The 27,691-nt window shown below is 53.9% G+C and overlaps 2 protein-coding genes across 2 annotated transcripts; both read left to right on the forward strand.

Annotated features, from left to right (window-relative positions):
* Window positions 1–1,151: 1,151 nt before the first annotated feature.
* Window positions 1,152–2,084, forward strand: LOC310920794 (olfactory receptor 14J1-like; the record flags this gene model as incomplete). Its single annotated transcript, XM_083880853.1, has 1 exon — window positions 1,152–2,084. The coding sequence occupies one exon, from the start codon at window positions 1,152–1,154 to the stop codon at window positions 2,082–2,084; it is 933 nt and encodes a 310-aa protein (XP_083736979.1).
* Window positions 2,085–24,554: 22,470 nt separating this feature from the next.
* LOC310920809 (olfactory receptor 14J1-like) lies at window positions 24,555–25,472 on the forward strand (the record flags this gene model as incomplete). The annotated part of the gene is made up of 1 exon (XM_083880863.1): window positions 24,555–25,472. One exon carries the CDS (start codon window positions 24,555–24,557, stop codon window positions 25,470–25,472), a length of 918 nt encoding a protein of 305 aa, XP_083736989.1.
* Window positions 25,473–27,691: the final 2,219 nt, after the last annotated feature.

Raw genomic sequence — 27,691 nt, forward strand, 5'->3', positions numbered from 1 at the left:
CAGGGATGGGCTCCAGCTGCAAGGCCCTGACACAGCCAACTCCTGCAGCACTTGGGCCATGGCTGCTGGGCCTGGGCCTGAGCCATGAGCAGGAGACAAGTGACCCTTGCAGCCCTGGGGCCTCATTGCCTCCTTGGCCCTGCTCAGCAGCCTGGCAGGGGCCGCCCCATGCTCCTGCCCTTGGCATTGCACATCCCCACATCCCAGTGGCCTGGGAAGAGCCCTGAGCACTGAGGGAGGGACAGGATGTGCCTTGGCAGGGGCTGGGGCTCAGGCCTTGGCCCTTTGCATTCCTGAAACACATCCAGGTTTGGTCAGCACCAGAGACACCTTTGCCTTGTTTGTCCCCACCTGTCATCACTGCCTGCACTGTTCTGCTCTAACTGGAACCTGGGGACACTTTCTCAGTTGTATCTCTCATTGGGACCCATTAAAACTTCAAGAAAGTTTGGAGTTTGTATGTGACTTTGGATTCTTGAGAGATTTATTTAACTGACACTCAGGCACTCAGCACTAAACCTCCAAGAGGGTCATTATATTCCTTGTGCTGTGTCTGTGCTGCTGAGCTGGGCTGGGCTCCTGGCACAGAGGCAGCTCCTGGCAATCAAGAAGAGCTTCAAAAAGACATTTCTCCTCAGGAGCAGCTCCTCTCACAGCCCAGCAGGGCTGAGGGCACTGCCTGCAGATATCTGTGAGGACTGAAACAGATAGAGGCTTAATGAAAGTGGAAGGACAATTCTGAGAATATCCATGGAGAAATCTTCACCCCTTCTGACACAGTAAGTCCCTGGCTGCAGGGATCCACATTTTTTTCCAAGAATTTTTTAAGTGTGTCCATTGTGAACTAGAGGGAGGTGAAATGAGCAAAGGGCACCTGTAAGGGACTAGCAGGTCTGACTGAACTGTTGCACCAGGCTGTGTTTTCCTTCTGGGCTCTCCAGTGTTCAGGCTGAGAGAAATGCTGAAGGCGAGGCAGTAACTCAGCAGCAAAAACAAAACCTCAAAATTTAAAATGTTAGGTGACTTCCTCTTTAAAAAATCAAGCAATTTTGAGGGGATTCTTAATGAAAGAGCATAGGATTGACTCATGAAAATCTCTCCAAGCTTGTCAATGTCCGCTTTCAACAGCCCACCATGCCCAGACTGAACAAATGTCCAACAGCAGCTCCATCAGCCACTTCCTCCTGCTGCCAATGGCAGACACAAGGCATCTGCAGCTCCTGCACTTCTGCCTCTTCCTGGGCATCTCCCTGGCTGCCCTCCTGGGCAACGGCCTCGTCATCAGCGCTGTGGCCTGCGGCCACCACCTGCACAGCCCCATGTTCTTCTTCCTGCTCCACCTGGCCCTCACCGACCTGGGCTCCATCCTCACCACTGTCCCCAAAGCCATACACAATTCCCTCTGGGACACCAGGAACATCTCCTATGAAGGATGTGCTGCACAGATCTTTCTGTTTGTATTTTTCATTTCAGCAGAGCATTTCCTCCTGACCATCATGTGCTACGACCGCTATGTGTCCATCTGCAAACCCCTGCACTATGGGACCCTCCTGGGCAGCAGAGCTTGTGCCCACATGGCAGCAGCTGCCTGGGCCAGTGCCTTTCTCAATGCTCTGCTGCACACAGCCAATACATTTTCCCTGCCCCTGTGCCATGGTAATGCCCTGGGCCAGTTCTTCTGTGAAATCCCACACATCCTCAAGCTCTCCTGCTCCCAATCCTACCTCAGGGAACTTGGCCTTCTCTCTGTTGGTGCCTGTTTAGCTTTTGGCTGTTTTGTGTTCATTGTTTTCTCCTATGTGCAGATCTTCAGGGCTGTGCTGAGGATCCCCTCTGAGCAGGGACGGCACAAAACCTTTTCCACCTGCCTCCCTCACCTGGCTGTGGTCTCCCTGTTCCTCAGCACTGCCACCTTTGCGTACCTGAAGCCCCCCTCCATCTCCTCCCCATCCCTGGATCTGGCCCTGTCAGTTCTGTACTCTGTGGTGCCTCCAGCCCTGAACCCCCTGATCTACAGCCTGAGGAACCAGGAGCTCAAGGCTGCAGTGTGGACACTGATCACTGGACGATTTCAGAAGCATTAAACTGATGGCAAGTTTTTGGAAAAATGTTTAAAATAAAGGTCATCTTTGATAGTTCTTGTTGGTTTGGTTGTTGGGTTGTTGTTTTTTTTTTTCCATTTTTTTTGTTGTCAATTTACATGATGTTCACAAAGCCAGGCCGTTGTTTGTGTCCTTTCTTGTTTTCTTTCTCCCCACAATTACTGTGGCCACAGACTGTATCAATGAGGAGCTGTGCACTCAGCGGCTTTAAATGAATTAAATGATTTCCCAACAAAGCTTTCACTGGAGATCCCCCTTTTGTTCCCCTCTCTATCACTGCAGCAGCAATGTCTGTGTGCAGAGCTGGAGGCAGATCAGGGCTGGCACAGCAGCTGTGCCCAGCACCAGCAGCCCTTGGTGTTGCCAGTGCTGCTCCCATGGCCCTGCCCCGCTGCCCTCCTGGCCCTGGTGTTGCTGTAGGGCCTGAGGGCTCTCGGGCCGGGCACAGGGCTGGGGGTGGCAGTGCCGGGGCTGCAGCAGGGACAGGCCATGGGCACTGCTGGGGCAGCGCTGACGCCTCAGGGCAGGGCCTGGGGGCTCCAGGCTCCTTGCCCAGGCTCTCTCCAGAACATGCCCAGGCCAATGCTCAGCAGGGAAAAGCCCCATGAGCAGCCCCAGGGTGGCCGTGGGAAGGCTGGGGATAAACAGCATCACACCATGGGAACATCCCTTGGGGAGCAGGATCATCCTACAAGTGCTACACAAATTGTCTGCAGGTTCCTGCAGTGCCTGGTGCTGTTCCCTTGCCAGAGGCACCATAGGCCAGGGGGCACATCTGGGCTGGTGTCTCTGGCTGTGGGGCTCCCTGTTCTGGGCAATGAGGAGGAGCTGCAGAGGCTCTGCAGGACTGACAGGCTGGGCTTTGGGGCTGTGAGGAGAAGCTGAGGGGCCTGGGCTTCTGGACCTTCTGAAGAGGAGGTCAAGGCCTCATCCTGCAACTGCTGCAAGGGTGGTTTCAGAGAATCATTGAGTTAACCAGGTTGGAAGAGACCTTGGAGATCATCAGGTCCAACCTGTACCCTGACACCACCTTGTCTCCCCTGAGCCTCCTCTTATCCAGGAGAAACAACCCCAGCTCCCTAAGCCACTCCTCACAGGACTTGTGTTCCACACCCCTCACCAGCCTTGTTGCCCTTCCCTGGACATGCTCCAGCCCCTCCATGTCCTTCCTAAATTGAGGACCCAGAACTGGACACAGCACTCCAGGTGCTGCCTCACCAGTGCTGAGCACAGGGGAAGAATCACTGCCCTGCTCCTGCTGGCCACACCATTCCTGATCCAGGCCAGGGGCCATTGGCCTTCTTGGCCACCTGGGCACACTGCTGCCTCATGTCCAGCCTGCTGTCCAGCACTGCCCCAGCTCCCTTTCTGCCTGGCCACTCTCCAGACACTCTGTCCCCAGCCTGGAGCACTGCAGGGCTTGTTGTGGCCAAAGGGCAGGACCCGGCCCTGGGTCTTATTAAACATCCCATGGTTGGATTTGGGCCCTGGATCCAGCCTGTCCAGGGCCCTGTGCACAGCCCTCCTACCCTCCAGCAGATCCACACTCACACCCAGCTTGGTGTCACCTGCAAATCTGCTGATGGTGGACTCAATCCTCTCCTCCAGATTATCAATGCAGATGTTGAAATCCACGCTGTCTAGGTCTGATCCCTGGGCCATCCTGTGGTGCCCTGTGATGGCACTCAAGGTGATCTGTTCCATAACCTCTCCAGGCACCCAGGTCAGGCTGACAGGCCTGGAGTTCCCCAGATCCTCCTTCCAGCCCTTCTTGGGGATGGGCTCCCATTGGCCCCTCCAGTCCTCTGGGAGCTCCCTGGGGAGCCAGGACTGATGAGAAATGCTGGAGAGCAGCTTGGGGAGCTCATCCACCAGCTCCCTCATCCCCCTAGGATGGATCCCATGTGGTCCCACAGACACCTGTGAACATCTGAGTGGCTCAGCAGGTCAGCAGCTGCTTCCTCCTGGATTCCAGGGGGGCTGTTCTGCTCCCTGTGCCCATCTACCAGCTCAGGAGAGCACTTGTCCTGAGGACAACCTGTCTGATTGTTGAAACCTGAGGCAAAGGAGTTAAGTACCTCAGCCTTTTCCTCAATTTAGTTTCTATATTCCCCCCCACCACATCCAATAAATAATGGAGGTTGACCTTATACCTCCTTTTGCCAGTAATGTATTTATAAAATCATTTTTTTATCCTTTACTGAAGCAACCTGTTAAAGTCCTAATTGAGCTTTCACCTCTCTTATTTTCATTCTGCATGTCCTAACAACATCCTTAAAAGTTTCCTGAGTTTTCTGTCCCTCTGTTCAATAGCAATGTACCCTCTTTTTCTCCCATGAATTCCTGCTGAAGTGCCATGTCCAAGCAGGTCAGTCATATTCCTTGCTAGCTCATATTTTGGCACAGAGGGCCAGACTGTTCCTGCCTCTTCAGAATTTCTTTCCTGATGTGTGACGATCCGTCCTGGAACCAATTGTTTTTAAGGGCTGTTTCCCATTAAAAAAAAATCAGTACCTGATTTGGCACTCCCCAAATCTGTATCCTGAACAGGCTGAAGTCTGCTCTCTGTAAGTCCACTGCAGAATTTTGTTGATGCCCCCCCTCCTTTCTAGAATATAATAAAACTCTATAACTTAATGGTTGCTGTACCCCAAACAGCCTCTGACCATCACTGATCTCCCTCCAGCCCTTCTCTCTTTGTGAACAGCAGCAGACAGAGCTTTCCTTGGCAGTGGGAAGAGAAGGAAACCTCCCCAAAGTGCAGCTTGGAAGGTTCAGGCTGGAGCTGAGGAAAAAGAAAAGTCCCTGGCAGGGCAGAATTTTGGTGCAGGAGGTGTCCCAGCGTGAGGCTGGGCCATGGGCTGGCTCTGTGTGCCAGGAGCCGGCAGCGCTGGGTGCAGGGAGCCCAGGGAGGGCACAGAAATGCTGGGCTGAGAAATGCTGGGGGGACAGTGAGATGGGCGTGTGCAGCCGGCCAGGGCACAGCAGCAGCAGCACAGGGGGCACAGCCTGCAGGACACATGGCCAAGGGCTGGGCAGGGCTGGCAGGGCCACAGGCAGCCAGGCCTTTGTCCCCTGGGCTCTGGCAGCGCCTCTGGAGGCCCCACAGGAGGAACTTTCCTTTCAGGGCCTGCACTTTGCTTCTGCCTGGCCCCTCCCTGAGGAGGCTGCCAGGCCTTGCAGCTTGAGGACATTTGTCCTTGCTGCCCCTGCCATCCCAGTGCCCCACCAAGAGCCCCGAGCCACCCGCGAGGGACAGGCCCTGCTGTCCCAGCCCTGGGCTCAGCCCTTGGCCTTTCTGCTGCCTCCAACCAGCCCAGGCCTTGCTCAGCATTGCAGTTCCCTGCTCACAGCCTTGGCCTCCCTGCAATCCTGCCCTCAAGGATCTGCTCTCCCCAGTCCCTGGGGAGCCTTTGGCACTCCCTGCCCTCCCTGGGGCCCAGGGATGCTCCAAGGGACTTGGGGTTTTGCTTCTGACTCCTTGAGCAGCTTCTTCAACCTTCTCTCAGTGCCTGGGGCTCCTGGACTCAGCCCCAAATCCAGCGTGGAGCTCATGAAAATATAGAAAGTCCTTTCTATAGGAGCTCCTTTTCCTCTTTCAATTTTCTTTGAGTCTCCAGGGCTTGTGCAGCTGCTTGGAGTCAGTTTGGAGTTCTCTTATTGAGGAAGATTTCAAAGTGCACCTCATGATTATTTTTTTTTTATCAAGGGCAGGGCTTTTTTAGTTTTTCAGTTCAGAGAAGAGGCAATAGAAGCATTCCCCGAGTGATCTTGGTTCTGAATGTCTCCTTAGGAGGTCTGGGCATGTAGAGAAATGAGCCCCTTGCAGGCTGACCCTGTTTGGACAACCTGCTCTTCATCCCCGCCTCACCATGTCTGACATTGCCCACCTTGGGACAGAAAACCCAAAATATTAAATAAAATATCGTGAATTTTCCTTGATAATTAAAATCTATTGAAAAATAAAGTTATAACTATATTTATCTTATTTATAATTTATTTGGTATATTTATTACCCATTTTTATACTTATACTAAAAAATCTATACATTTTTAGCAATCAAAAAAAATTGGTCATTGGTTCTAACTAGCACAATCTCCTTCATTAATTAATTGACTCCTATTGGTATTGATTTCTCCCTCTTTATGGTAATTAGTCCATTTTTAAGTCCTTTGATAATCTCTTTTATAATTTTCTCAGACAGGGTAAAAAGGGTTTCTTTGGATTTCATGGTGACATTTCTGGGGAACATTTAGGGCAGTTTTGAGTCTGGGGAGGGAATTTGGAGAGAACTTGAGGGCCTGGAGGACATTTGGAGGAGCCGGGTGGGCACTTGGAGGGGCACTTAGGGATTCTGTCGGACAATTCGGGGTCCGGGGAGCACCTGGGGGTCCAGGGGGGCACTTGGGGGTCAGGGAGGGGAATCTGGGGCCCTTCGGGGTCCGGGCGGGCACTTGGGGGGCTCTGAGGGGACTCTCTGGGGCGCGGGGGATGATGGGAGTTGTAGGCGCGGGTATGTCACGGTTTAATGGGGCCGCGGAGCATCACGGGAGTCCGAGGCGCAGCTCCAACGGCTCTGGGTGGGGCGCGGGGCATGATGGGAGATAGAGTCACGACTGGAATAGCGCTCCAGGTGAACCGCGTGGCGTCCTGGGATCTGTAGTCCCGGAAGTGGCTCGAACGGGGCGATTGTGGGTCCGGGAAGGCACTTGGGAGACACTTTTGCGTTCGAGCCGAGAATTGAAGTGCTCGGGGAAAACGTTTACGGCCCTGGAGCACTTGCGGGGAGCTTGGAGCACTCTCTGCGGGCTGCTTAGCGCCCTCGGCACGGCAGGAATTTTAACTGCGGAACTGTGTTCTGAGGGGCTCCGAATAGGAGATGAATTGCCAAACGTGGCTCTAACGAGCATCTCTGGGGTTGGGAGCACTCAGGGGATCTGGGGGCGCTTTCGGGGGGTCCCGAATGGTCGCTGAGGGGGCACTTAGGGATTCTGGAGGTTACGGGACGTGTGGGGGGTGGATATCACGGGGAGGGGGGGGTGTGCTCTGTGGAGAGCGGGGCATGATGGGCATTGTAGTCCCGGCTGCAGTGGGGCTCCTTTGGGCCACGGGGCATGATGGGAGTTATAGGCAAAAAGAAAAGATGGCGCCGAGTGCAGGCACTGCCCTGAGGCTCCGATCCCTTAATCTGATTGGGTGCGGGCAGTGATTGGCGGAAACATCCACAAATGGGCGACAACAGAGGCAGGACCCCACTCATTCAACCCCTCCAGGCCTTCCCAGTACAGCCCAGTCTCTCCCAATACACCTGAGTTCATTCCCATTTCCTTCCTGTTCCCCCCAGTATCTTCCATAGCACGCCCCAGTGTCCCCCAGTCTTTCCCAGAGTGTTCACATTGTCCCCAGTTTGTCCCAGTTTGTCCCAGTATCACTCTTAGTATGTCCCAGTGTCTCTCACAGCGTTCCCAGTGTACCCAGTGATAAAAATGAAATTTAGAATGTTTATCTTGTGATGTAACAGTGAAGGGCCACCTCCGTGGCACGCCTCAGACCACCTTGAAGGCAGACCTCTGGGGCAGGAGCCCGTTCCCTTCAGAGACGCTCGGCGCCGCGCCCCCCGCCCCCCCCCCCCCCCCCCAACAGCGGAGCGAGAGGGACCAGCAGAGCCGCCAGCGCTGCCGCCGACGGAGCGGGAGGAGGAGGGGCCAGCCGTTCCCCCGTGCCGGCACGGGAGGTCCCAGACCCCCCTGGGGACAGAGGCTGCCACTGGGGACAAATGTCCTGGGCCCGCTCCCTGCTCTGTCCGTGCCACCAAGGGCACAGAGCAGCCTCCTCTCTGGGCCACTTGTCTGTTTTCAATGCCTTCCCCAGGCGTTGGCAGCCCTGGCTGCTGGGCCCAGGTCTGGGGGCACTTTGGCTGTGGCCCAGCTCCATCCTCCTGCGGGGCTCAGGGCTGTTCCCGGCCATGGCCAGCCCTGCCCGGCCTCTCTGCTGGCCCAGAGCCCGGCAGAGCCCGGGGCAGGGCTGTCTGTGCAGGCCCACAGGGGCCACGGGCTGTGCAGGAGCTGGCAGAGGCTGCCCAGCAGGGAGGCCATGGGGCACAGAGCCCCAAGGCTGCCGTGGGCACCACGGCACAGGGGCCGTTCCCACCCGCAGGGCTCCTGTCCTGCCCTGGGCCTGCACAGGGGCTGTGGCACCATGGCTGGGCCAGCGCGGCACAAAGGGGCCACGGAGCTGCTGCTGGGGGGGGACAGCAAGGCCAGGCACAGACAGGGAATTGCTGGGCATTGCCTGGGCTGGGCAGGGCTGGCTGTGGGAAGGGCAGAGCTCAGCTGGCCTTGGTGGCTGCAGGAAAAGTCCAGAGCCCAAAGAGCCTCCATGGCTGTGCTGGAGACCAAGGCTGGAGTAAGTAAATTACGGCTGCTGCAGGATGGGGAGGGAGATTGAATTCCAGCAGACACTGATGTGAGGCTTAGGAAGGCTTGGAGAGAAGAGAAGCTTCACAAGCCTCAAGAGGGAAATGTAACCAGATGGAAAATCACCTCCACCTGTTGAGCACAGACAATACTTGTTCTTCCCAACCCACTGGCCCATGGAACTGCACAAATGCCCATTGTGTGAGAAGGAGAATTGGAAAGTGACCAGTTCCAGTTGTGCCAACTTTTTGCAGTCCCCTGGGCAGTCAGGTGTGACTCTGGCATCATCAACCACCAGGGACCACCAAAGAGACCCCCAGGACAGAAGAACACATCTGTGAAGGGGAGAAAAATATGTAATTATTTCAAGAAAATAATGATCATATGTATGTTTATTCTGTGACAATCACTGAATATGTATGAAAAGTACAGCCTGTAAGCAGGAACTTTCCTGTACTGAGCATGAACACCTTTGGGAGGAGGTCTTCCCTGTTGTGCATCTGGCTGAATAAAGAATGCTGCTTCTTCCTGCTCCCTTGGGGTTAACCAGTTTCTTTTATTTTTTCTCATATTTGGTAGCAGTGTCACAATGGACCCTTGCTTCCATGGGGCCCTGCAGTGTCACAATGGCCCATTGGTTCCATGAGACCCTGTAGTGTCATAATGATCTCCATGGCTCTGCAGTGTCACAATTGGACTCCTGGTTAAATGAGACCCCAAAGTGTCCCAATGGATCCTTGTTTCCATAAGGTTTCACTGTGTCACCATATTCTCATCAGTTCAGTCAGACCCCACAGTGTCTCAATGGTCTATTTCGCTCTGCAGTTTTAAAATGGCCCTTGGTTCCATGAGGCCCTTGCAGTGCCACACTGCTCTCCTTGGTTCCATGAGGCCCTGAAGTGTCACAATGGCCCCTTGGTTCTGCAGTGTCACAAAGGCCACTTGGTTCCAAGAGGTCCCTTAGTGGTACAATGGATTCCACGGTTTCATGAGGTCCCTCATGGTTTCCTTGCTTCAAATGGTTATTTTGTTCCTTGAGGCCCCAAAATATCACAATGGTCTCCTGGTGCCAAGGGGATCCACAGTATCACCATGGGCATTTGGCTCTGTAAGATGCCACTGTCACAATGCGCTCCTTGTTTTCACAGTGTCACAATGGTCTCCTTGGTTCCATGGGGCTCTGCTGTGTCCCAATGGCCTCTTATTTTCATGGAGCATCCCAGGGTCACAAGGGTCTCCTTGGTTCCACAGTGTGACAATGCACCCTTGGTTACAGGAAGCCCTGCAGTGTCACAATGGACATTTGCAAGGCTGGAACATCTTTGCTCTGGAGCCAGGCTGAGAGAGCTGGAGCTGTTCAGCCTGGGTGTGAGAAGGCTCCAGGGAGACATTGGAGCCCATTCCAGCACCTAAAGGGGCTTTGAGAGAGCTGGAGAGGGACTTTGGACAAAGGCTCCAAGTGACAGGACAAGGGGGAATGGCCATGAGGAGAAGGAGGACAGGTTTAAATGGGATATTGGGAAGAAATTCTTCCCAGTGGGGGTGGCGAGGCCCTGGCACAGGTTACCCCGAGAGGCTGCAGATTCCCCACCTCTGGAGGTGTTCAAGGCCAGGTCACATGGAGCAATCTGGTCCAGTCGAAGGTGTCCCTGTCCATGGCAGGAGATTGGAACTGGATGATCTTTAGGAGTCCAACCCAGGCCATCTTATGATCCTAGATTTGCCCCTCCTGCCCTCATTTAGCAGCAGGTTGACATGTTCCTTTTGCAGCCATTTACTGCAAGCACGGTAACTGAATTACTTTGCTCTGGATGTTGCCTGCAGCCTCCATCAGCTGCAACTTATCTTTGGCTTTGCTAAACACATGAACGCATGCTCAGATCAGATTTCTGAATCCCTCCTCTGTAGCTTGTCCTCACTTGCACCTCCTGGCCGTTGTGTTGTGGCTCATCCCTGTCATTTGTCCCTGAGGCAGCACAGCCCCCCTGCCCAGCACAGGCCCCACATCCCCATCATCAGACACGGCACAGCACAGGGTGTGTTTTGGGTGGGCAAATGTTCCCCACCAGAGTGACCACACCAGACCTCAGTGTCCACTTCCAACACCCACATCCCATGCCAGGGTTCACAGAGAGCCCTGCCCTGGGCTCTGCCCAGGGCTGGGTGAGGAGGGAGCCTGGCTAGGGCTGATGCTGCCCCTACACCGGTGCTGAAATGGGCAGGAGAAAGGAGATAACGACAAAACAAATAGACCAATAAACTGGGCTAAGTGCCCAGGTGTGCCAGTGGCTGATGGAAGAGGCTGGAGGGATGGTCAAAGCCCTGGGGCACCTTCTCACACTGGCCATGCCACCAAGGCCACAGACCAACCTCCTCAGTGCTGCACCTGCCTGTGTGAGATCCCTGCCAGGGGACTGGCACAGCCCCCCACACCTGCTGGAATGTGTCCTGGCCCTGCAGAGTGACACAGCTCAGCTGACATGGGTGGGTTTTATCTTCTGGGCACTTCCCAGCCCAGCCCATTCTGGGTGAGCCCCATGGCAGTGCCTGCTCTGGGCTGCTCCAGCACTGGGTGCACTCACCCCACAGCCCTGGCCCCCTTGAAGGGCTCAGCAGCTGCTGAGGGGCAGAGAGGGAGGTCAGCCTCCACATCAGTCCCAGGGCTGGAGCTCCCCAGGGCAGGGGAAATGGAGCTCAGGGACAGTGCACAGCTCCTGCTCCTGGCTCCAGGAGATGCCCAGCAAAGGCTGCCTCTGCCCACCCAGTGCCAGCCCCTCTCCCCAGGCCAGCACAGCAGCCCTGGGCAGGGGAGAGAGGGGCCAGGCCAGAGCTGGTGCCTGCAGCAGCAGCTTCCTCTGCATTCCTCCCTGCAGGCACAGAAACGCTCCCTTGTTCTTCTCCCTGGACATCCCTTTCCCCAGCTGGGTGTGCCCTGACTGCCTGGGCTGGCTTGTCCTGCTGCCCCAGCCCTGCTCCCCACAGGGCCCTGAGCTGGCTCTGCTGCTCGGGACACACCAGGTTCTGCTGCTGTCCATGGCCGGGGCTGCAGGGAAGCAGCAGCTCCAGGGGAAGATGTCAGAAAGGCTCTGGGCATGGAGGCTGAATGGGGCACCCCAGTGAAAAAAATGAAAATTAGAAGGCTCCTAAGTACATATATGCTGAAAATTTTAAGTGTTAAACCCCTTGATTATTGTATAATGGGTGTTTATAATATTTTATAAATTCCTGTAATGTAACAATGAGAAGCCACCTTGGTAAGCAAAAAGGGGAGGAGCTCTTTGAAAACCGCACCCCCCAAGCAGTGGGAGAAAAGAGGGGGCTGCCCGCCACCGCCGCTGGACCTGCGCCCCCACTGCCGGGCCCATAGCGGAGCCCGCGCAGCAACCGCCAGTGGTGCCGGCCCTCCCCCCTGAGATGCCAGCCAAAACCCGGCGTGGCTCTGCTGACAGGAACAGCAGCCCACGTCCACCGCTGCCGCTGCTCCCGGCCCGCGCGGCGTGCTGCGCCTCCCTGGCGCTGCCGCGCCCCCCCCCCCACCCCGGGGTGCCGGCCCGAGCTCCCCACTCCCCTGCTGCAAAAGCGGCTGCCGGCACGGGTCCAGCCCTGACTCCTGCCGCAAAAAAGCCCGCGCGGCTCCCGTGTGGCTCCCCGGGCAGCTCGCTCGCCTCAGGCCAGCCTAGCCCACTCCCGGAGTCACGGCAAATTGCCGCCAGGGCACCGCTGCCAGCGCGCCCCTCCATCCAGAGCTGGCATGAATCTGCCCCAGGCTGCCGGCCCGACTCCCCCCATGCCACGGAACGGCTGCCGGCACCGCAGCTCCGCGGCACCCGCTCGCTGCTCCCACCGCCGCCCCCAACAGGACCTCCCACCGCCATGAGGTTGAGCGGCGCCGATTGCGAAATAATGCCCCCCCGGGAAACCCTGTGCCACCAACATGTAAATTAAAAACCCCAAGGTAACCTGGGACCCTTTTTAAAACCAAAAAAACCCTATAAAAACAAATCAATGTAAAATTTAAACCCACAAAAGACAGTATTAAACCGTGTATACCCTAAAATATTAATGAACAATTTTTTGTAACTCGCTGTAACCTAAAAAGTACTCAAGAAAAACCAGGACCCCAAACCAACCCAACAAGAATAAGAACTCCTCGGAACCCCGGCGAGGAACGACTTCCCAGGTCTGCAGGAACTTCAGACTGCAAAGCTGAACAAGATCCTCCTCCTCAGGGTAAACCCGGAAGGGCTGCCCGTCGCTCGAGAACCCTTGTAAGAGCTGATTAATAAAGGCATTTTAAGGAGAAAAATATTATCTCCGTCCATTTTTAACAAAGAGGGTCAAGCTGCCTTTGGTGGTGAGGAAATGCTGAATCCAGCCTGACTCATTTCATCTCCTCCTGTCCTGCCTGAACCTCCCCTCTTGCCCCTTCCACCCATTGTCTGTTGTCTCCCACCAGGCCCCCAGTGAAGAGCCTGGCTCTGTGTTCTCCATCACCTCCTGGCTGGCACTGCCAGGCTGGGATCAGGAGCCCCTCAGCCTTCCCTGCTCAGGGCTGGACAAGCTCAGCTCCCTCAGCCTCTCCTCACAGCCCAAGGACTGCAGCCCCACCTTGGAGCCCTTCCCTAACCCTGCTGCAGCTGCCAGACATCTTTCCTGCCCTGGGGAACCCAACCCAGGCCACAGTGACCTGGATAATCCTTGTCCCTGATGTCCTGGTCACACAGCCCAGCCCCTTGTCCCCGTGTCAGGCTCTGGGGGTTGATTTGTGGAACATCCTTGGGGGAGGCTGCAGTGCTGGAGGCAGGGGGGACCCAGGGGGACAGGGGACCCTGCTGGGCACGAGCAGCAGGGGAGACTTCTCTAGGGGGAAATGTGAGTGGGGCTGGGGCAGAGTGACTAACCCAGTGACCTCACACAGGCCCCCTGCCACCACCATGATGTCACATTCTGCTCTGTGATGTCACACAGCTGCACTTTGATGTTACAGCTCACTCTGTGACATTACACCCTTCTCTGTGATGTCACTCTGTTGCCCTATATGATGTAAGAGTGATGTCACAGCTGGCTCTGTAATGTCACAACTTAACCTGTGATGTCACAGGTCACTTTGTGACATCACAGAGTTGACCTGTGATGTCAAAGCCTGCCCTGTGATGTCACACAGTGAATCTATGATGTCACACAGTCCCCTCTATTATACCATTGCTGATAAATGGTCTTGCGTAACCCACTCTGTGATGTCATAGCCCACTCTGTGACCTCACTGAACTCATTCTGTGATGTCCCACAGTCCCTCTCTGACATCACAGCTGCTCTGTGCCTCTGTCACACACAGCCACAGAGGTGCCTCTATGACACAGCCCCCTCTGGGACATCACACAGCCCCCCCTGTGACATCACTGTCACTCTGTGACCTCACAGCCCCTCTCTGCAATGTCCCCCAGTGTCACCTCTGGGGCAGGGCAAGCTGGCAGCCTCCAGGAGCATTTGGGCCCCTGTTCCTGCAGCCCCCAGTGCCCGGAGGTGCCCAGCAGCTCCCGCAGGCTGCAGAACCTCGGCGCCAGCCCCGACAGCCACAAGTGTCCGTCCTGGTCCCGGCGGAGCCGGCACCGCTTGGAATCCCGGCCGGAGCGTGGCTGTGGAGCCACCGCCGGGCTCAGCGGGGCGGGGACCCCCGGGAGCCCCCAAACCCCTCCTGCCCCGCGGGTGCCCGCAGCAGCCCCAGGGCTGTGCCCGTGCCCGTGTCACCGTCCCCACGGGGGCCAGGGCTGTGTTTCCCTCCCGGGGACGGGGCCCTGCGCGCTCCCGGCCCCCCAAACCCCCGGCGCTGCCCTGGGGGTCTCACCTGGACGCAGACGCTCAGCAGGGAAGTGTCCAAGGCCCGGGGGCTGCGGCACAGCAGGGACAGCCCCGGGGCAGCCCCGGCCGCCTCCAGCTCGGTCACAGCCAACTCGGCGCTGCCAAGGGCAGGGATGGCCCTGGTCCCCCTCGGGGACACCCCGGGACCCCCCGTGCCCGCCCCTGTGCCCACCCCTCACCACGGTGTCCCCAAGCCCCGCAGCTCCCGGGGTGCCCAGGGGGCGGGATGGGGACCCGGCCCTCCCGGGGGGATTCTGTCACCTCCCTTCCCCCGGCACCGCCGGCTCGGGGCTGCTCAGGGGCTCCCGGCAGGCCCCGAGGGGCCCGTGGCACTGCTTTGCCACGTCCCCCCGGAGCCGGGCAGGGGCCACCTCCCTGCAGAAGGAGCGCTGGGCACCCGCCCCCAGCCGGGAGTGGCCATCGAGGAGAGGCCCCAAGGAACGAGCCTCCCGCAGCCTGGGCAACTCCCCCTCCTGCGCCAGGCGGGGCGGCAGCCCCACGTCCCCTCGAGCCCCCGGGGGCTCCCCAAACCCCCCCGGCTCCCCAGCACCCGCTTGTCCGCCTTGGGGAAGGGGACGAGCCGCTTCTCCACGGGGCCGCCCTCCCGGCTCGCCGCCTGCTCGGTGCTGATGTCGGCGATGTTGGGGCTGTCACACAAGTGCTGGAGCTTCTCTGGGGACACCGCCGGGGTGACACCGCTGCCCCCCTTTCCCCCATGCCACAGGACCACCCAACAGCCACCGGCAGCGCCTCAGAGCCACCAGGGACGGGAGGCAGAGGTGGGTGGTGGGGTGTCCCCAAGGATGTCAGGATGTCCCCGGGGATGCCAGAATGTCCCCATGGATGTTGGGCTCTCCCACCAGATGCCAGACTATCTCCATGGGCGTCACAATGTCCCTGTTTCTGTCAGGCTTTCCAGTGGCTGCCAGGCTGTCCCCAGCCATGCTGGGCTGTCCCCTGGGTGCCACCCTGTCCCCTCAGCCCGGCTCACCTGTCACAGCTGCAGACCTGTCCCGGGCTCTGCCTCTCCTCCTCGGGGATGTGCAGCATGTCCAGCACGGCCAGGCTCGGCCCTGCTCCTGCCTGCTGATGTGCTGAGCCTGAGCAGCAGCCTCAGCCAGAGCTGACTGACAAGGTGAATCCTGGGCACTCTGTCATTAACACCTGGAGAAGAACAGATGAGAGATGAAGGGGGGGCACAGTGGAGCTTGTGAATTGAGATATCTTAGCCTTGGTTGGGTACAGGCCGTGGTGTAGAGAGAGCACAGATATGAACAAGAGCTAGGAAGTGAGTTGCTTATGTAACTGTCAAGGGCTTTGAAACTATGTAATTTTGTAAAAGCTGCCAAATAATGCAAGCAATAGGCTGTCTGTAGTTTGTGGGAAAAATCTTGTGACTGTTTAGGGCTGTGGCCTATTTTGAGCTTTAACAAAAGTATAACACTGTACTGTGAGAATAATATCTGACTTCAATGGCTTCAATAACTTGAATTTCTTTTTTACCCTGACTTCAGCTTAAACTTTAATAAACTTTAACTTCAGCTTGAGCTCCGACCTTTTTTTGCTCAAGCTTTGACTTACGGCTCCCTGCTTGGATTCCTTTTGCACCCCCTCTTTGAAGTCCCATCCCTCAGTGGTGCAGCACCCACCGAGTCTAAGGCTCAGCTCTGGCCAAGCTGTGGCTTTCACCAGTGGGAGGAGTGTGCCACCAAGCCCTGCCACTCTAGCTCTTAGTCCTGGCCAGGCTATGGCCCTGACTGGCAGGAAAAGCATCAAACTCAGGGGTTTCTGTGCTCAAAATGAGAGCAAGTCACTTGAACTAACTGATTTGGCTTTACAGAAGCCGAACCCTTTTTTCCTCAGAGATAAACATGAAAAGCCTTGTCTGGAAGAGGCTCTTCAAGTCCTCCTTGTGAAAAGGAGATCCTTCAGCAATTGCAGACCCTGAGTAATAGTAGAGCATATAGGCAGTTACAACTTTCACCTTATTAATTTTGTTCAAAATTACGTATTTTGTTCCTATTATAGTTGCTTATACGAGAAAAGGGGAGAAGAGGGGTGGATGCACACCCCCCTCAAGAGTCTTTGTTCTCATGTTTTTCTCATGCATTTAAACAAATTTACAATATAACCTAGCAAGCCAACAGCTTGTCAGAAGCAGAAGATTGTCAATAATAAAACAATTTACCCACCACCTTACTTGAATTCCAAGACTAAAACACTTGAGAGACATCAGAGGCAGAAAGATGTGTGTTTGATTGAAATGGTTTTAAGTTGAATCATTTACTCTTTTCTAGTGTGAGGTTGTAACTTGTAACTTCTTAGCAATTAACCTGTGACATGCTAGCCTAAAAGACCCTGATATTAGTGAATTTTGCCCAGCAGCTCCTAGACGTGAATGCTGCAGCTCCAATGGTACATGGGACACATCACTGGCTAGGGGAACTAAGTTTATCAAATTAAGTAAAAAGCCTCATTCAAATTAAATTCATACTGTCTTTGTCATCCTATCTGCAAGGCACCTGCAAGAAGGGTAACAAAGAGCACTTTTGCATTTTTTGATTTTTAACTGAAAAGGGTGATTTGTCACAGCTACTCTTTAGCCAAGACAAAATAAATCAGGTTGTGGCAAGTCCATTTCAGCTGACCTGGCTTGTTCTAGAAGTCCCCAGGTGAATAAGAGAGCTCATGCAGAGACCTCAGCCAGTCATGGTCAGTCCAGAGAGCAGAGATATCACTGGTCAAGGAGCTGAGTGGGGCTAAGACTCAGATCAATCAGTGTCTAGAGCTGAGAGTTTTGAACTCTCTATATAGGAAGGTTTTAAACAATAAAACTGGCTGTTTTGTCTAATGATGAAGAGGACTTGTGTGACCACCTCACACAGAGAGGTCACAAGTTGTGACATGGGTGCAGACCCAGAGGACAGCAGGCAGCAGCAGGTCAGACATGGAAAGCTTCTTTATTTTTCTGACTCCATCAACTTATATACACTTTTTACAGAAGCCGAGGATTGGCCAAAGAAGGTTACAACCTCATGACCTAATTGGTCACTCTTACTATGAATCAAGTTCTCCTCTCAGAGAAGTATGCAAAACACATAGATAATTTCTAAAATTACATATAGTTTACATCAAGCAGTGTAAGAATCATGCTGCGAAGATTCAAACACTTGAAAGCAAGAAAAATCAGGGCAAAGACTTGAGTGATGATTTCTGTCTCCCTGCGTACCACTGTCAGGTAATGGAACAGAACAGCACAGCCTTGGAGAAACAGATAAAGGATGTAACTCCAGAAAACAGAAGTCATTCAAAGTGCAAGCAGGATGCCAGCTCAGCTCTGCAAGGCTGACAAAACAGAAGTTATGCAAAACAAGGATATTGCCTTTACTCAAAAGTGGGGGTCATGGAACAGCCACCTAAAAAGGATATTAGACATTGAAGACAGAGCTCAAAGAACCGTGTAAGGACTTGTGATAAGGGGTGCAACTATATCAAATAAAGTCAAAGGAAGTGAGGATAGCTCATGAATATGCAATCAGTGTGTGCAATAAACTCTATTCATTCCATGCTCAATGCACTCGAATGGTGAAAGGATTGCCCAAGTGACCAGCATGCTGTAATAAAGAACACCTGCTTTCAAATACTCAAAACTGTGTTTAAAAGTTTCTATCCAGTGGATTCAGTACCAATGGTGTCCTTCACTCCATTGTGCCCCACTGTGGCAGGACATCCCCCCTACTACAGAAGAGCAGCTGGTGTGACAACTCCAGACATTCTCTCGCCCATGTGAAGTGATGAGACAACCTTGGCCAGTTAGTTGTTATGACCCAGGGAGTTGTTTCTTCCTCTGGCACTTGGAGTAGAACTCCCAGTAAACAAGCGGGCGTGAGAATAGATAAGGAGAGATAAGCCAGAGATTTCTGACTGAAAAGGCACTACTTTTACAACTATAAAAGCTACCCCATTTTCCACAGAGGTAGTAGCCTCCTACACACACTCTGGAAACATGCAGGGACTTCTCCCACAAGCTCAACATCAACTCTGAGGATAGTCTCCCAGGGAATTGATAGAAGAATTCTAAGTGCACCCCATCACCATATTGATGGGAACTTACATTAAATCCTAATCTATACTATTCCTTTGCTAACTGTAATATGGGTACCTTTAGACTACTAGTAGTTATTTTTGTTTTATTCCCGTGTTATACCTAGTCTGTTAAATTTTTCTCAAATAAATATTTCATTTGATCATAGACCTAATCTGCCATTATTAAGAACCTGAAACTGAGAGCAATCTGGGGCACAGGCTGTCCAAACAGAGCTACTGCCAGAAATCTGAGCCAAAGGCAGGACTTGTCTAAGCTCTCTCTCTCCATTCAAAACACCCACATTTTCACAAGGGCTCCTTGGTTCCATGTGTGTCACAATATCCTGTAGTTTCCATGAGCATCTTTACTCTCACCTGTGTCCTTTCTTCCATTGAGGCTCACAGTCTCTCAATGTCCCCTTGCCTTTATGTGGACATCCTGTGTCACAATGGCTGATTGGTTCCATGAGCTTCCATAGTGTAATGATGGTATCCTTGGTTCCATAAGTCCTTGCTATGTCACAATGGACCCTTGGATCCATGAGCTTCTGTAGTGTCACTATGATCTCCTTAGATCCACAGTGTCACAATGGACAGTTGGTTCCATGGGACCCCAGAGTGTCACAATAAACCCTTTAGTTCCATGAGATTCTGTAGTGTCACCATTGTCTCCCTGGTCCAATGAGGCCCTTGAATGTCACAATGGCTGCTTGGTTCTGTCAGTTTCCATAGTGTGAGCAATGGTCTCCTTGTTTCTGCAGTGTCATCATGAACCCTTGGTTCCATGAGGTTCAGTCTTGGTTTGAAAGACAGGTGTCTGCAAGGGAAGGCTGGAGCCTCTCTTGGAACGGAGAATGTAAAACCCCTTCATCTGAATCATAATTTTGAAATGAAAGGGCTCTCAGGAAAAAAGATATGAGAATAGGAACAACAGTTCTTTACTAGCATGTCTAACAAGGCAAGCAAACAACAATAACTGTGGCATTAACAACAAACAGAGCCAGGCCCCCAGTGAGCCCTTCTCGGCCGCGGGCAGTTTCCCCTTTGGTGCAGTTCTGGTCACAGCCAGCAGGGGCGCTGGTGGCTCCCGGTGGGCGGGGCAGGTGCGATGATTCCCCCGCGGCTGCAGGGGGCGCTGTGGCGCGGGCTCGGGGAGCGCGCGGGAATGGCGGCTTTGTCCCAGCCGGGAGGGATGGAAGAGAGGCCTCGCTGCACAAACTCCTGGGGCTGCTGATCCCAGGGCCCTGGCAGGACTCTGGGGAGCAGCAGGCTGGGAGGGCAGGGATGAGCAGAAATCTTGGGGCGCTGGACGAGATGTATCAGACACTCTGCGGCGATCGCTGGGACTGCGGGACGTCCCAGCAGGGCAGGGGGTGCAGGGCCCAGCAGCAGGAGAAAGGCAGCTCCCAGCTGGGTTGTAGCAGTGGTGGTGAAATTCCTTTCTCCAAGCAGCAGCTTGACCATCCTCTTCCCAAAGCTGAGAGTGAGTGAGAACCCCCAACTGCCCCAGCCTCATCCTTTACCTGCCTCTCTTCTCATGGTATGTCTGTCCCTCTGAGATAAACTCCCAAAAACCAGAGGATTGCTACCAGACAACCTTCATCCCTGAGGCTGGACCATCTCCCCCTGTCTGTGGCACTCAGCCATCAGTGCATCTTAACAGCTTTATGGGGAAAGATTCTACAAGTAAAAAGGAAAGAAAAAGGAAAGAAAAGGAAAGGAAACACAACCCCCAACAGGTTCCTAAATGTCACTGGTCTCCTTGGTTCCATGTGGCCCTGCTGTGTCACCACAGCCCCTCAGATCCATGGGTTTCTATACAGCCAACAATGGTTCCTTTGTTACAATGAGGCCCCACTATGTCACAATGGCCCCTTGGTGCCATAGGTTTTATTGTACCAATGGAGTCCTGGGTTCTATGAGTTACCCTGCTTTTAGCAGTGGTTTCTTTGGTTCCAACAAGGCCCTGCTATGCCTCAATGCACCCTTGGTTCCATGAGGATCTGGAGTATCACAAAGGCTCCTTGGTTCTATGAGGCCCCACTGTGTCAAAAGGGACCCTCTATTCCAGGAGGCCCTACAGAGTCACAGTGGACCCTTGGGTCCATGAGGTTCCACCATGTCACAGTGGACTTTTCATTCCGTGAGCTTTTGTACTGTCAACAAGAGTTTCCTTGGTTCTGCAGTGTCACAATGGCCCCTTGGTTCCATGAGCTTCTGGAGTGTAACACGGTCACCTTGATTCCATGAGGTTCTGCAGTGTCACAATAGAAACCCTTGTTCCATTAGGCCTCCAAGTTTCACAGTGTTTGATTCCATGAGGCACCACAATGTCCCAATGGACCCTTGGATCTCTGAAGTTCCATAGCATCCCAATGGTCACCGTGGTTCCATGAGTTTCCTTAGTGTCACAATGGTCTCCATGGTTCCATTGGGCCCTGCTTTGTCACAATGGTCCCCCGGGTTCCAACGAGGCTGCCAAGACAGACAGGTCTGGCTGTCTTGTTTTCCCAGGATCCACCTCTCTCCTCTTCTGCCTTTGAAACACTTGGGCTCTTTGCTTTCCTTCCAGTGGAAAAGAACCATCCTACTTATCAACACAGAAACGGCTGAATGTGGGATTCCACCTACAAAAATTCCCTATATCCAAGGGTTGCTTTCAGATAAAAGCTACCAGGACAGAGAGGTCTGGCTGGCCTTGGCCTCTGGTGGCCACCTTTCATCTACCCCTGAAACATCAGTGTTCTGTGCTTTCCTTCCTATGGAAAAGAACTGTCCTTCTCCTCCAGGCGTTAATGTCCAAATTTGGTATTCTGCCTCTAAAATTCCCTATATCCAGGGAACGGTCCCAGACAAAATCTGCCAGCACCATCTAATCTGGCTGCCCTTGGCCTCTGGTGACTGCCCCTCACCTGCCCCTGTGACACGGGGGCTTGGTTGGTTCCTCCCTATGGAGACCATTGTGACTCTGTGGGAACTCATGGAACCAAGGGGGGCCACGGTGACACTTTGGGGCCTTGTGGGACCATGGAGACCATTAAAACCCCTCATGGCCATGTGTAACTAAGGGACATTGTGACACCTCAGAGCCTCATGGAACCAAAGGGGCACTGGGACACTGTGGGCCCCATAGAACCAAGGGAACATGGAACAGGTCTGGCTGGTTTGGCCTCCCAGAGGTCACCTGACAGGTCCAGCTGATCTTGGAATGTCAAGGGCTGATTCTCATCTTCCCATGGAACCATGGAGCTCAATTATTTCATTCCCATGGAAAAGAATTGCCCCTCTTTATAAATACTCATGGCCAAAATTGGTACTTTCCAGAAAAAAAAATGGTATATGCAAGGGTATATCTCAGAAATAAACCTGTCCGCAATGGATGGCCTTGGCCTCCGGTGGCCACCTCTCATTTGCCCCTGAAACAATGAGGCTCCGTGCCTTCCATCCTGTGGAAAAGAATCGGCCTTCTTGTGCAGAGGCTATGGCCAAAATTAGAATTTGGCCTTCCAAATTCTGTATATCCTAGAATTGCTCCAAGACAGAAGTAGCCAAGATAGACAGATCAGGCTGGCCATGGCTGCTGGAGATTTTCTTAGACTGTGAGCACAATGTTTTCATTGGCCAAGACCTTGGAAAGGGCCCAGAGATCTCCCAAGGTGGGGTTTGGAGGCCTCAAGCACATGATCACTATTATAGGGACAAAGGAGCTCTGTGCTCAGTTGAGTGGAGACTGAGAATAGCAGGGGAGAGCCCTGGGAGGGATTGAAGGGTGGTTTCAGAGATGGTGGATCCTTTTGACATATGAGAGAACAGCCAGAGAAAGAAAAACTTAATGCAAAGCACAGCTGGGGAGGGACAAGACTGAACACAGGAAGAGAGGAATTTCTCTCCCAGGGCAGGGCTGTGGTGCAACACATTCACCCAAAAGGAGCCTGGAGCAGCCCAAGGTTCTGTGTGGCAAGGCAGAGGCAGGCAGGACACAGAGCTGTCAGCAAAGGAAGGGCCCAGCCAGGTGGGGCAGCTGGGGGATGACGACAGCCTGCAGGGACAGAGGCGCAGGGCATGGACACCGTAGGACAGCCTGGGCTGCACAGGGCACAGGGATGGGCAGCAGCTGCAAGGCCCTGACACAGCCAACTCCTGCAGCACTTGGGCCATGGCTGCTGGGCCTGGGCCTGAGCCATGAGCAGGAGACAAGTGACCCTTGCAGCCCTGGGGCCTCATTGCCTCCTTGGCCCTGCTCAGCAGCCTGGCAGGGGCCGCCCCATGCTCCTGCCCTTGGCATTGCACATCCCCACATCCCAGTGGCCTGGGAAGAGCCCTGAGCACTGAGGGAGGGACAGGATGTGCCTTGGCAGGGGCTGGGGCTCAGGCCTTGGCCCTTTGCATTCCTGAAACACATCCAGGTTTCCTCAGCATCAGAGACACATTTGCTTTGTTTGTCCGCACCTGTCATCACTGCCTGCAGTGTTCTGCTCTAACTGGAACCTGGGGACACTTTCTCAGAGGGACTTATTAAAACTTCAAGAAACTTCGGAGTTTCTTATTTGACTTTGAGTTCCTGAGAAGCTTTTTCAACATTCTCTGAGGAACTGGGTCTGATGTAAACAACACCAAAGCCCCAAGAGGCTCATTAAGGTCTTTGTGCTTTTATCTTGCTGCTGAGCTGGGTTGGGCTCCTGGAGAAGAGGAAGATCCTGACAATCAAGAGGAGTTTTAAAAAGACATTTCTCCTCAGGAGCAGCTCCTCTCCCAGCCCAGCAGGGCTGAGGGCACTGCCTGCAGATATCTGTGAGGACTGAAGCAAACAGGGACTTAAAGAAACTGGAAGGACAATTCTGTGATTATTCATGGAGAAATCTTCACGCCTTCTGACACAGTAAGTCTCTGGCTGCAGGGATCTCCTAAAGCTGACCCAGGACAGGACTGACAGCACTGTAAGGATGGCTCTGCTGCCCTTTCTGCTTTGGGGGAGGATGTGCTCCAGAGCGGGGCTGCCCTGGGCACCGTCAGAGGGACAGGGCAGGACGGCTCCTGCTGCCAGGAACGGCTGCAGGGGCTGAGGCTGGGGCTGCAGCCAGGGCTGCCCAGGGCTGTGGTGCAGAGCAGGTGCTGCAGCCCTGAGGGCTCTTGGCCAGGCCAGGGCATCTGCCACCTGCCAGGGGCAGCTCTCAGCCTGCCTGGGAGCTCCCCATGGACTGTGGGGAGAATTTGGAGGTGCAAGGAGTGACCCCCATTGGGGCAGATTCCTCCTGCTGTGGAGATGGTGCTGCATGGCCAGGGCTGCTCTCAGCTTTCTTCTAAAGGAAAGGGAAAGGGGCTGTCAGTGTTGTCTGTGTCACTGAGACTCCTGCACTGTCACCCTGGGGATCAGCAGATCTGCCTCAGATCTCCCTCAGAAAGTGCCTCCTCACCCTCCTCTACCTACAGACAGCACCAGCAGCAGCCTGGCTTGCAGCATCTCTGTTTGTCTGAGCTGCGCTTAAGGCCCTGGTGCCAGGGAGATGCCCCTGGGCAGTGGCCTGTGCTGGGAGGGGTGTGCAGGGCAGAGCTGAGCCCCTAAGGCAGGGCTGGGCTCTGGCAGCACTGGCAGGGACAAGGCTTGGATAGAGGGAAAGAGCTCCCAGTAGGCACAACTCCAGGCAGCAGAGAGCCAGAACAACCCTTGGTATCTCTCCCTGTCCAGCCGCATAGGGACAGAGAGAAAGGTTAAGAGAAATTAACTTTGAAACAATGGCTTTCAAAAAGTCCACTTTATTTTCCAAGCATTTTTTAAGTGTCTCTATTGTTAACTAGAGGGACGTCAAAGGGCAACTGTGGGGGACCAGCAGGTCTGACTGAACTGGCGCACTGGGCTGAGTTTTCCCTCTGGGCTCTCCAGTGTTCAGGCTGAGGGAAATGCTGAAAATGAGGCAGTAACTCAGCAGCGCAAAAAAACCCTCAAAAATTAAAATGTTAGGTGAATTTATCTCCAAAAAATGGAGTAATTTTTAGGGGATTCTTAATGAAAGAGCATAGGTTTGACTCAAGAAAATCTGTCCAAGTTTATCAATGTTTTCCTTCTACAGTCCACCATGCCCAAAGTGAAGAAATGTCCAACAGCAGCTCCATCAGCCACTTCCTATTGCTGGCATTGGCAGACACGAGGCAGCTGCAGCTCCTGCACTTCTGCCTCTTCCTGGGCATCTCCCTGGCTGCCCTCCTGGGCAACGGCCTTGTCATCAGCGCCGTGGCCTCCAGCCACCACCTGCACAGCCCCATGTTCTTCTTCCTGCTCCACCTGGCCCTCACCGACCTGGGCTCCATCCTCACCACTGTCCCCAAAGCCATGCACAATTCCCTCTGGGACACCAGGAACATCTCCTACTCAGGATGTGCTGTACAGCTCTTTATGCTTGTCTTCTTCCTTGGGTCCGAGCTTGCCCTGCTGACCATCATGTGCTACGACCGCTACGTGTCCATCTGCAAACCCCTGCACTACGGGATCCTCCTGGGCAGCAGAGCTTGTGTTCACATGGCAGCAGCTGCCTGGGCCAGTGCCTTTCTCAATGCTCTCATGCACACAGCCAATACATTTTCCCTGCCCCTGTGCCATGGCAATGCCCTGGGCCAGTTCTTCTGTGAAATCCCACACATCCTCAAGCTCTCCTGCTCCCAATCCTACCTCAGGGAACTTGGCCTTCTTTTGTTTTCCATCTGTTTGTGTATTGGCTGTTTTGTGTTCATTGTTTTCTCATATGTGCAGATTTTCATGGCTGTGCTGAGGATTCCCTCTGAGCAGGGACAGCACAAAGCCTTTTCCACCTGCCTCCCTCACCTGGCCGTGGTCTCCATGTTCCTCAGCACTGCTGCATTTGCCCACCTGGAGCCCCCCTCCATCTCTTCCCCGTTCCTGGATCTGGCCCTGTCAGTTCTCTACTCAGTGGTGCCTCCAGCCCTGAACCCCCTGATCTACAGCCTGAGGAACCAGGAGCTCAAGGCTGCAGTGTGGAAACTGATGACTGGGTAATTTCAGAAACATTAAGCTGATGGACAATTTCTTCAATCCACTTATAATAAAAGTCATCTTTGAGGCTTCTTGTTCGTTTCATTTTAAAGGTCCTTTTACCTTGTATGACTTTCTAAATATTGCCTACAGTGTAAGGTCATGGTTTTTGTGATTTTGTTTCTGTCCACCTTTGCTGTGGCCCCAGACTGTGTCAATGAGGAGCTGTGCTCTCGGTGGCTCTAAATGAATTAAAGGATCTCCCAGCAGAGTTTTTAAAAGAGATCCCCCTTTTGTTCCCTTCTCTGCAGCTGCAGCAGCAATGTCTGTGTGCAGAGCTGGGGGCAGATCAGGGCTGGCACAGCAGCTGTGCCCAGCACCAGCAGCCCTTGGTGTTGCCAGTGCTGCTGCCGTGGCCCTGCCCCGCTGCCCTCCTGGCCCTGGTGTTGCTGTAGGGCCTGAGGGCTCTCGGGGCCGGGCACAGGGCTGGGGGTGGCAGTGCCGGGGCTGCAGCAGGGACAGGCCATGGGCACTGCTGGGGCAGCGCTGACACCTCAGGGCAGGGCCTGGGGGCTCCAGGCTCCTTGCCCAGGCTCTCTCCAGAACACGCCCAGGCCAATGCTCAGCACAGAAAAGCCCCGTGAGCAGCCCCAGGGTGGCCCTGGGCAGGCTGGGGACAAACAGCATGGCTGAGGCTCTGGAAGGTCCCTGAAGGAGATGGGAAGGAGCAGCAGAGCAGGGACTGATCCATCCCCACTGCGCTGGACACCCCAGGGCAGCGTCCCAGAGCATTCTCATGCACCTGCCAACAACATTCCCCCTCTGCAGCCCTGGCCTCTCCCCCAGCTCACATAGGTGCAGGAACCTTGCAGGCACAGACACGGCAGCACTGGCTCAGGAGCCCCTGTTTGCAGTGCCCAGAGCAGGCCTGAGCACCTCCATGGTGTTGGTGTGAGGAGATGAACCTGAGGGGGCAGAAATGCCATCAGCCCCTGGGGCCAGGAAGGGCTGGGGGACGGAAGGGAAACCACTCAGGTTTGTTGTGGCCTCTGAGGTCACACAAAAAGTTTCTTCCCATGACCTGTGAGTTTCCTTTCCCACTGCAGATGTTGTTGCTCAGAGCCAGGGCTGCCTGGCAGCCACCCCCAAACTGCCCTGAGCATTTGCTTTTCTTTACCTTTACTTTCTTTCCTTTTCCTAGTCCAGATTTCTTCCTACTACCCATTCCTGTTTGCTCTTTCCTCTCTGATCCCACTCCCCATTTCAGTTCCTGAGCTGGCAGCATGAGAACGTCCCTTAGGGAGCTGGATCATCCTCCAAGTGCTTCAGGAATTGTCTGCAGTGTCCTGCAGTGCCTTGAGTTAAGAAATTAATGAGTTAAGAATTTAGCAAAGGGAGAGAAGCAATTTATATTGATTGGGATTTAAGTAGAAGAGTAGAGATGAAGGGGAAGTATTCATCATTATAAGATACTTAAGCTAGAGCATAGGTAATATATTACTTGCTCATTTTAGTTGTGTTTGTAGAAGGTAATAAGATAGATGGACGTTGAGATAATGGAATAAACCATGACTGCACCTGGACACAGAAACTAATTGGAACCCAGCAGGATCCCTTGGACAGTGCCCAAGAACTCATGTAGCCTGCCAACAAGATGAAAGTAAACAGGTCACTGTGAGGAAGACATCTCTGACTTCATCCTTCAAGACCACTGAAGGATTTCAAAGACTACTGGTCCAATTTGAGAGAAGAATCAGGCAGGTGTAAAAGGACTTTAGGCTAATTTTAATATGATGAGGGGATAGGCAGTGCTAGGATTAGGCCTATAAATAGGCATTTTGAGTAATTGAATGAATGAGTAAGACTTTTGTAAATAAATAGAGGGCTAGAGTTTTGTGATTGGGGCACATGCCTTAAGCAGGCTACTCCCATGCCCACCAAAGTTGAATAAAGCACACAACTTTCTGACTTTAACTAGTTAGAGAGTCTTTTTGTCTATGATCTTATCGATTTTATGCAAATCAATGAGTGACCACAGCAGGACTGGGTTCTGTTTGGCTGTGAGAGCAGTTCAGGTAATGGACCTCTTGGGGCATCCCCAGGGATCTCCCTGGAGAGAGGGCTCTGCTCCCCGGCTGTTCATTGGGGACAGACAAGGACTGCCAGAACTCTGGACAAAACGGTCTGATCAAAAATTGAAAATTGTGGCCTATAAGGTGTACGTGTGGCCAGGAGGCTGTTGG

This window comes from Zosterops lateralis (genome assembly GCF_965231275.1).
Source record: "Zosterops lateralis genome assembly, chromosome: 31".
In the NCBI taxonomy this organism is placed as follows: domain Eukaryota; kingdom Metazoa; phylum Chordata; class Aves; order Passeriformes; family Zosteropidae; genus Zosterops; species Zosterops lateralis.